The sequence below is a fragment of the Austrofundulus limnaeus genome, unplaced genomic scaffold (assembly GCF_001266775.1).
Source record: "Austrofundulus limnaeus strain Quisiro unplaced genomic scaffold, Austrofundulus_limnaeus-1.0 Scaffold75, whole genome shotgun sequence".
In the NCBI taxonomy this organism is placed as follows: Eukaryota; Metazoa; Chordata; class Actinopteri; order Cyprinodontiformes; family Rivulidae; genus Austrofundulus; species Austrofundulus limnaeus.
The window spans coordinates 533,123-543,735 of NW_013952477.1; the positions used below are offsets into that span (position 1 = coordinate 533,123).

Sequence of the window (10,613 nt, forward strand, 5' to 3'; positions counted from 1 at the left end):
ATGGATGGATGGATGGATGGATGGATGGATGGATGGATGGATGGATGGATGGATGGATGGATGGATGGACGGATGGATGGACTGACCAAAAAACGGCCGTCCATATGGATGGATGATTACAATAATCATTCCCTCTTCTTTGCATTTTAAACTCCTAGATAAAAAGCCATTTTGTCACATTTACAATTCTAAAGGTCACTTGAGAATCATGTTGTTAGCTGTGTGTACCATGACGTTCTTAAGGAAACCACTTCAGTGTAAGGTTTTATCTTATCTCTACCATCAGGTTAGCTGTTCTGAAAGTTAACAATGACCAAATTTTGCACAACCTCGTACTGTGAACCACATTTATCAGGTAATAAAGACAGGAAACCATCGGTTCATCACAGTAAAATGTCACCAAACTGATAGCAAAAATAATTCTCTTCTGAGGCATCAGTGAAGTGCAGCCTTTGCCCCCGTCTTCTCTTGCATATAAAAGCGAGTCTTTGTTGGAGCAGCCAGACAGAAAGAGACCACCTCAGAAAAGGTATGCAAGTCATCACACACTCATTTTACAGAAATACAGGCTGTGTATTGTACCGCAATGTTATGTAAGGCATAACAGAACCATTGTTTCTTTGTCAGGCTGATTTGAGGTAAAAACCCAGTGCAAAAACAAGATGGGTCGACTGACTATCTTGGCTGGTAGGTCAATTATTGTAAATATTGATTTATTTAAATAATTGTTGTTAATAAAATTGTTTTTTCAGGACTCTCTCTTCTGATATGTCTTCAGACTGGTATGAATTAACCTTTTAATGTTTCCTATTTTTGGATCTGAATCACAACAGCAGTAGAATAAATGCCTAATACTCATCCTTGTTTTCTTTTTCTGGAAGTATCTTCAACAAAACTGGTGTGTTACTTTACCAACTGGTCCCAGTATAGACCAGGTGTTGGTAAATATGTTCCCGAAAACGTGGATCCCAACCTCTGCACACACGTGATTTATGCCTTCTCCATAATTAGCTCTTCAAACGAGCTGATAACGTTTGAGTGGAACGATGAGGTTCTTTATAAATCCTTCAACGCACTAAAGAACAGGTTAGTTGTGTAGATTAAAAGTCAATTTCACTTTGTTTTTGTTCTTCTCTCACAAGAACAAACAGAAACATAATGCAGAACRTATGATAGAGCTGAGCTGCAATATTTAATTGTTTGTAAAACTCATTTGAACATTTCGGATACTGACAAATTACTCAAAACATTTAACTGTTTCTCATGCAAATGTTTATTGTTTACTTCTATATATGGTTATTTATATTCTCTAAACTATATTTTTGATGAGACAGAAGTAAAAATGTGCAATTTATGCTCAAGTTTWCTGTTACCCTCTGGTCTGGTGATGAAACCAAAAAGTCTTCCTCTTGGCATAAAGCAAGTTTAAAGGAGGTCTTAAACATAACTTGTATTATTTATATCTCCATCGCAGAAACCCTCAGCTGAAGACTCTGCTGGCTGTTGGTGGCTGGAACTTTGGGACGTCACAGTGAGTCCACAACAACATGCCGATATGAGTTTGTTGGACCAAAGGTCATTAACACTTTCTGCAGTCACTGATTTTATTGAAATATCTACAGATTTACAACCATGGCTTCAACTCCTGCCAACCGCCAGGTGTTCATCCAGTCTTCCATCAAATTTCTGAGACGGCACGGCTTCGATGGGCTGGACTTGGACTGGGAGTACCCTGGAGCACGAGGAAGCCCGTTAGAAGACAAGAAGAGGTTCACGTTGCTCTGCCAGGTTAGTCAAACAAAGACATCTCCCCACTGAGCGATCCGCAACAAATAACTAAAACATCTTTAGTTTCATCAATCATTTTGTCATTCAAACAGTTTTAACTCACACATTTTTCAAGTTCAAGTATTTGGTTACTTTGAAAAAGTTACATAACATACAGTATTAAGGATATATTGAATGATACTGCCGTTGCGATTTTTATGAAGATATGTAAATGTTGAACCTGTTCCTGTTCTTTTGGACTGAACAATATGAAGACTGTAAACTTTCCCTCTTTCATTTAGGAATTACTTGCTGCTTTTGAAAAAGAGGCAGCAGAGACCAAAAGGCCACGGCTGCTGCTCACAGCTGCAGTGGCAGGTGGGAAGGGGAACATTGACAATGGTTAYGAGATTGCCGAAGTATCTAAGTAAGTTCTTCTATCATCCCCGCTCTTACATAACACTGTTAGCAGTTTTATAATACAAGTCTAAAATACAGTAATCAGTGAAATAAAGTAACAAACATCATATGTGTAAAATGTTTTATGTGAGGCTATCTGAATCCTGCAAGAACAACATAAACAATAGCAACTAAAAACTTGGGAGGGAGGGTGTTAACTTACACGTCATGTCTTTATTTTATTTATTTCCGCTTTTCAAACTTTGTACAGGACTCTAGACTTTTTAAATATCATGACCTATGACTTCCATGGAGCCTGGGATCCATTCACTGGACACAACAGCCCTCTTTTCAGAAGCTCTGTCGATCAGGGAGAACACATATATTTCAATGTTGTAAGTACAACCTCATAAAKGTGAAATAGATAACTGCAGTAATATATTTGTTTTTAATATGTAATCTTTGTGTTTTACAGGACTTTGCCATGAAGTATTGGAGAGATCAGGGAGCTCCGGCCGAAAAGCTGTTAGTTGGTATTCCCACGTATGGACGCACATTCCGCACAGTATCAGCAACTCAAGGTCTTGGAGCACCAACCAGTGGACCAGCCTCTGCCGGGCCATACACCAGAGAGGCTGGATTTTGGTCCTACTATGAGGTCAYATAACCCAAAATCACATGTATTTAGTTYATAATAACAAGTTAAACCAAAGGGTTTAGACACAGAGCATGATGAGAATGTTTAAGTTGGTAAGTTCTTCTTTTCTATTTTCAGGTTTGCAATTTCCTCAATGGAGCCACTGTGCACTGGATTGATGAACAGAAGGTACCTTATGCAGTCAAAGGCAATGAGTGGGTGGGCTTCGACAACAGGAAGAGCTATGAAATCAAGGTAAACCATATTATTATTATTATTATTAATATTAAGGGGTTGCCATATCAAGTCTTGCTATGATACAAGTGTGTTTTATTCTCATGAAAACCCAGAAATCTTAATAAAGGTCATTAATGAAGAACTTGAAAAGTTATCCACTTGGTTTAAGTCCAATAAATTGTCACTTAACATAAAAAAAACAAATTATATATTTTTTGGTATTACATCTAATATATTTAAATCTACAATGAAAATATAAATTGATAATATTTTGTTTACCAATGTTAAATCCACTTGTTTCCTTGGTGTTATAATAGATGATTCTTTATGCTGGAAACCTCATGTTAGTGCTGTAAGTACAAAAGTCGTAGTAGGAAAATCCGGCATCTGATTGATAAAAAAGTTGCAACTATGTTGTATTATACTATGTTGTATCCATATATAAATTTCTGTAATATTGCTTGGGCTAGTACCCATCCAACCACACTGGAGTCTATTTTTCGACTTCAGAAGCGAGCTTTAAGAATAATATTTTGTATAAATTGTAGACATCACTCTCAGTCACTGTTTGCTCAGGCAAATATTCTCAGTGTTTACCAATTGAATCAACTTCAAATTGCTTTATTTGTTTATAGTTCTATAAAAAAAGTTACTTCACCAGCATTTTTGTAACATTTTTACTTTTTGTAACAAATTTCAGCAGTATTCAACTCGTAGAAATGGTCTTATTAGACCCCCTTACTGTCGTACAACTCAAGCACAGTTTAGTGTTTTATGCAGAGGGTCAAAGATATGGAACAGTCTTCCAGGGTCCCTCATGGATGTTTCCAAAGAGATTTTTAAGTGAAGAATCAGATTGTTACTCTTGAGTTGTTCTGGTTTCCCTTATGGGTTTGATTATTGAAAGCATTTTTTCTTTTTTCCTTTTATTTTTATTGTTTTATTTTTTGTAATGTACAATTTTTTTAATTTATGTAATTTTTATTTCTTTTTTTTCCTTTTAGGAGATTGCTGCTTGTCAAGCCCCTTGAGGGTTTTTTGGCAATTCTCCTTCACATTTGTTTTTTGTAATATAATTATGGCACTTACTATTATTTTTGTTTTATTCTATTTTTCTCTTCTTATTTTATGAAATTTTATTGTGAAATAAAGATGAAAAAAGTCATTTTCCCTCCAGCTCACTCTGTCCTCACTCCATCTACCTCTATGTCCTCTCTGACTGCATTCACATACTGTACCTGTTCTTTGTTTATTTCCTGGAAGCTACATCTCTAACATCCTCCTACCAGTATACCCACTGTCCCTCTGGACATGTCCAAACCACCTCAGTCTGGTCTCTCCAACTCTATCGCCCAGTAGTTCAAACCTGTGCTGTACCTCTGATGATTTTATTCCTAAACATTTCCATCCACTTCACTCCCAATGAGAACCTCAACATCTTCCGCTCTGACACTTCCAGTTCTGTCTTGTCTTTTTGTTAAACCCTTTAAATGGTCGGTCTTACTGTCTTACAAAACTTCTTTCTACTTTTTCTGCCACCCTTTTGTCACATATTACTCCTAAAATATTTCTCCAGCCTGCCTAGACTCTCTTCTTGACCTCTTTACCACACTCTCCATTTTCATGGACTTGTGGCCGTAAGGACTTCCACCTCTGCTCCTCGTGTCACTGTTCCACCTGCCTCCTTCTTCTTATTCACCCACATTTTGTTTTGCCATGGTTGACTTCACTCTCTCTTTTTTAAGTCCAAGTGTATAGCTATAATATTAATGAGAAAAAATACTAGTCATTGTCATTTGCTGCCACTTTCCTCTGAATCATTGTTCTTTGAATGAGAACAGACCCTGGGTGCAGCTGGCACTGATAAAGCTTCATAAACACATGCAGTTTTTTCATAGACTGAGCAGAAGATGGCACACTTGTTACAAAGTTGATTTTTTTCTACAGTGCAAATGTTGCTTCTGACTTTGACTTTTTCGTTTAGTATTTCAATTCTTGATATTTTTTATGTAATAGTTTCATCATGAATATATACTTTTGCTTGAAAAATATGATTCAATCTTTGGTGATAAATAGAGCTTCACAAAGACTTTTGAAAGTGTAAACTAGTAAAGCACAAATCTAATGTAAAAGAGAAAAATACTGTGTTTTGACAATTTGCGAGCCAGAATCTAAAAACATTTCCAAGGTCATAGTGCTAAGAGCCACAATGTCAATAATATCTTAGCTTGTTTGTTTGTGTGAGACAGCCTGGCCAAAGTGGCTGAAGAATGGCAGCAGACTGATGTTTTCCAGTGTAGCAGATGGTTTATTTACCAAATTTATTACTAAAAAATACTTGCAAAAAATCCCAAGATTGATTAAGAAGATAAATTGTCTAAATTAGGACAATTACACATAAACCTGCCAAAACATAAACAAAGCTGGGATAGTAAAAGTTTGCAGGCTACAGAATAAAAAGGAGGTGTGGCTAAATCAAACAAACAAGAATTTAAACTGGTTTATTTTGGAAGAGTTATCTTTTTTGAGGTACTGTGGCTCAGTAGCTGTTGCCTCTCAGCAAGAAGGTTGCCAGATTGAATCCAGCTGGAGTTTGCATGTTTTCTCAATCCACGTGGGGACTTTCTCCAGGTAACTCAGTTTCTTCCTATAGGCCAAAAACATGACTGTTAGGCTAATTTGTAACTCTAAATTGTCCCTAGATGATAGTGAAGGAGTGAATGGTTGTTTGTATATGCATCACACAGTGACTGCTGGATATGAGCACCAGTGACCCTGAAAGGAAGAAGTGAGCAAAAGATAATGGATGGATTTTTTTTTTTTTTTTGGTGCTGGTTTCCTAAATTAAAACACTACCAAACAGTGGGACAACAAAGGGTAGGGATTTCGTCCTCCCACTCTGTCCATCTCAGTCATTGTGTCCATTTCACCCACCTTGCCTGCTGGTGGTGGTCAGAGGCCTCGGTGGCAAAATGCATAGCAGCCTTGCCTCTGCTAGCCCGTCCCAGTGCACCTGTGGCTACAACATAGCTTACCACCATCAGTGTGTGAGTGTGAAGAGTTTTGGTATCTGTAGGGACTTGATAAAGAACAATACAAGTTCAGACCTTTTACCAAACAATATTTTGATGTTCAAATTCTTAAAAGCTTCAAATTAGCAATGTTAGGACTTTTTTAAGCAGCCCTATTCCAGTTTGTCTCATGAATGAGTAAATAATATAAGTGTTTGTTTTGTTGGTTCGCACTGTGACCTGACAGCAAAAATATCTGGAGCTTGAATCTCATCCGTGCAGTTTTTCTGCTTTGAGTTTAAAGCTTCTGTGTTTCTGCTGGGATGGTTAAAATAAAGGAATATGAAATGCTCACGGAATGTAACTATAGGTCCTTTCTTTCCAAATGAACTCTATTTGGCTTTTTCATGTTTTGACTGCAAAAAAGGAAATATAAAATATGACATTCGATGTACCTAATGTTTTGTAGGCGCAGTTTGTGAAGGATAACAAATTTGGAGGAGCATTCATCTGGTCTCTGGATCTGGATGATTTTGATGGACACTTCTGTGGTGAAGGAAGCTATCCTCTCATTGGTTATCTGCGCTCTCTCCTTAATTCAGGTGAACCATATTTAACACAGACATCACCTCCACTTCTGGAAAATCATATTCCTGTGTTTATTGTAATTTAATCATRCCACATATTTTTGCTAGATTTTCCACCTCCTCCTGTAACCACACCTCCACCAGTCACCACAAGCCGCCCCGGTCCAGCTAGTCCCACGACTGCAGCCAGCACCATCACCGGCCAAACTACCACCGCTGATGCTTCTGGAAGKGGTTTCTGTTCTGGAAAGGCTGATGGACTCTACATAAACGAGAAGGATAGCAGCTACTTCTATCAGTGCTTCGAGGAAAATACATTCTTGCAGCAATGCCCAACTCATCTTGTTTTCAATGAGAAATGCCAATGCTGTGACTGGCCCTAAATAAATATCTTATTTGTCAAATTTAAATATGCTGTGGTGTTATTTGGCCCATTAGAGCAAAAAAAGCAGAATATAAATCAGAGTCCTCTCAGTCCTGCATGATTAAAAATATTTTCCCATAAAACCTAAAGGTGTTCTTACTGAACTCAAGCAAAAAATATCAAAGAAAATCCATAATAAATTTAAAGCAGTTGAAAAGAGTACTACAGTAAAGTAAAAGTACAGTTACTCTGCTGAAATTTTACCCAACTACTAGTAAAGCTACTACAACAAACATGTAATAAAGTAAAAGTAATTCTATGACTACAGTTCTTATGTTGCCCTAATCAACGTAACAGCCTATCAGCATCAAATTATGCCACTTTCATTTGCCTCCTTGCTGTTAGCTCATTGGTCCCTTTCCCTGTTATGTTGACCTTCCCTCTGGCAGTTCAAAAGTTACCAACAGAGATGATCTTTTATCGCGCTCCACTGTGCTTTCAGAAAACAATAATCAGCACAGTTTTAGAAGAGGCGTGGAAAAAAAGCTCAGCTGCTCTGATTCAAGCAGGAATTGTTGAATGACACTTGTCCCTTATTATTTTTGCAGAGATCAGAGATCAGACAGAGGTGATCTGAACATATGTTAGTAACATACAGGGTGTCATCAATAGACCGATGCAAACGTCCACGTTATTACACATAGCTGTAATTTATTGTTTGAGAGAATGTCCTGCAAAAAATAATAAAAAAAAATACTGCACCTTTATTTCTTCATCTAATTTGAAATCTGGGGCACATGCACAAACACGCGCGCGCGCACACACACACACACACACACACACACACACACACACACACACACACACACACACAGCAAAAATCAGAAGCTTTTGCAGCTCACACAATCTGCCTGATTGCACACAAATACTTCAGTCAAACACANTCTGGGGCACATGCACAAACACGCGCGCGCGCACATACACACACACACACACACACACACACACACACACACACACACACACACACACACAAATTCACCTTTTTAATTGCATTAATCTGTCAAATAAGTCAGTGTAATTGGCAGGCCAGTTCAGTTTTCCTTGCTTTCTCTTGACCTCTGGATCATCAAACAACCCTGAGGAAATGCACTTATATTAATCTTTATGAGGCTGTTAGTATTTTGTTGTCGTCAGAGCATCACAGTGATAAAAGCTCAAAATCATTTTTAACCTGATCATGATCAGAGGCATACATCTTTCTACAGATAAAAAGACTTTCCTTAGGAACACACTCACATCTCAATGCACTGGTCAATCTTATTAAAAACATCCCATTTTACCACATCCAGGGGTGATGCTAGGATCTGACCTTAGCCCCCAGCAGATTATTAAATCTCTGGTAAATGATAGGGGAGACCAGGGACAGTTGCAACACTTTTTGCATTTGACTCTGTAACTCAGAGATGWTTTGAATTAGACAAACCTAATTTTAATACAATAAACTTACTTTTTAAAATAATTAATTAACAACTGTTGCAACTGTCCCCCTACTTGTCAGCTATGATAAAACCTCATGTGTTAGCTAAATAAGCTGATCTGGATACATGTTAACCATATTTGTTAAAAGTCATCAACATATCACTTGTTTAAACCATATAAAATTGAGCTGGATTACAAAAACAGTGACAACAGTGTAACAAAAAATAAAGCTGGGCAAAAAAATGACTTTGGTACCTCAAAAACAGTTTTTTAAAATAAATCCTGGAGCAGTTATTGAATCTGCTTACTTTTCCTTTGCAAGGTGGGGCATCTAACTGAGGATGTACAGTGTGAGTGTCATCACTCTAGCTTGTTTCTGTTTGGAGAAAAATGACGTGTTGCAACCGTCCCTTGTTGCTACTGTCCCGGTCTCCCCTAGGTGTCCTTAAGAAAGACACTTCACCCGCTTTGCCWACTGGTGTTGGTCAGAGGGTCTGGTGGTGCCAKTGCATGGCAGCCYCGCCTCTGTCAGTGTGCCCCAGGGCAGCTGTGGCTGGAGCTTACCACCATCAGTGTGTGAATGGATGAACTGGTGACTGGCTGAACTGTAAAGTGCCTTGGGGTCCATATGGGCTTGATATTGTGCTATATAAGTTCAAGGCATTAAAACTCACAGCCAATTTACAAACGTTCACATATAAAATTAAATAGTTTAGTGCAATTAAAACAGTTAACAACTACATACTGAATTTGAAACAAAATCTCAGAAGTGTAGAGGTTAGCTACATACTCTCATAACTGAAGTTATGAGGAAAGTTACGAGTTCTTCTCGATTTTGAAATAACACCTTCTCTGTGGAATTATGAGGAAATTACACAATGAGTAACATAGTCAGTAAAAGCTTTATCTAAAATAAATTATATTTATTTACAGGATAAAATTATTGTACAAGTCATTGAGGGACGACTAGATTTTTACAAAAGTTGAAACCAACAACAATTAACTCGCGTTCATGTTAATTATCATTATTTTGACAACTTTATCAGGAACAGCAAACTTTTCAGGCTTAAGATGTTAAATAAACCATTGTTTGAGGCACTGTTCTTGAAGGTTGGCAGGGTCTGGGAAAGATTAAGAATTAGGGAGGAAAAGAGTGTTAGGAAGGGAATTAAGTTTATCAATGTGAGAAAGCCAGAAGTGCACGGAGTCTCACTCGACACAGCCAGGACACAGATGTGCTTTAATCAACAGGTTCAGCCTTTACCTTTGAAGACTTCAAAGTCAGGTTAGGCGTGGGGAGGTCCGCTCAGAAACACTTAACTGTCCGGGCAGTCAGACTTCAAGAGGTTTGGTTATCTCAGCATCTTGTGGTCTTTCAGCTCGTGCGAACAGAGTCACTGCCGACTGGTTTCTCTGGTCAAAAATATAAATGTCTCACAGAAGTTTTGAAACAAAACTCCTTGAAGTCGCAAAGCTGGTAATTGGGTTCACGACTAGTGATGTCGTGAACCTGGGATAAGATCGGCTCTTTGGCAATATGAGCCGAGATCTCATCACCGAACGCTGGCTTCCCTGAGGAGGAAAAAACAGCTCCTTTTCATTTGGAACGAAAATGGTGTCTGAGGTTTGAGGCTCGCCCGTGTTAGTAACTACAACAGAGAGAAAGTTCTAGCGGATGTGACCTCGGGGTTTGTGTTACTAGCAGGTGGACTTAGAAATGTTTAGTCTAGGAGATTTCATTCGTCTGGTAAATACTGCCGTGGTCAGCAAAAACAGCACCTGCAGAAACAAGTTAAAACCTTGACAGGCTTAAAACTGAATGAAGAATGAACTAAACCAGTGGTTCCCAAAGTTGGGGTCGGGACCCAAAGTGGGGTCCTGAAACATCAAGGTGGGGTCCTGAAAAGATTTTCCTATATTAATTACATTTTTGCCTTAGTTACCTAAAATGTATAAATGTAGAATGATAAATATTGTTACTAAGCCCATGTTTAGTTGACCTGATACAAATGTTTATCATCCAAAAATAGTTGTGGGCACAGGTCTCTGCTACTGTTATTTTGTGGGTCAAAAGCTGAAAAGTCTGGGAACCACTGCACTTCAGAAATCAATTTAAAGGGTAATAAAAT

At 38.1% G+C, this 10,613-nt stretch overlaps 1 protein-coding gene across 1 annotated transcript; it reads left to right on the forward strand.

Annotated features, from left to right (window-relative positions):
• Window positions 1–509: 509 nt before the first annotated feature.
• Window positions 510–7,048, forward strand: LOC106519305 (acidic mammalian chitinase). The gene is made up of 12 exons (XM_014010908.1): window positions 510–529; window positions 628–687; window positions 753–782; window positions 882–1,086; window positions 1,475–1,531; window positions 1,623–1,788; window positions 2,070–2,194; window positions 2,438–2,561; window positions 2,642–2,824; window positions 2,942–3,058; window positions 6,521–6,653; window positions 6,747–7,048. Exons 2-12 carry the CDS (start codon window positions 663–665, stop codon window positions 7,019–7,021), a joined length of 1,440 nt encoding a protein of 479 aa, XP_013866362.1. The 5' UTR covers window positions 510–529; window positions 628–662; the 3' UTR covers window positions 7,022–7,048.
• The last annotated feature ends 3,565 nt before the right edge of the window (window positions 7,049–10,613 follow it).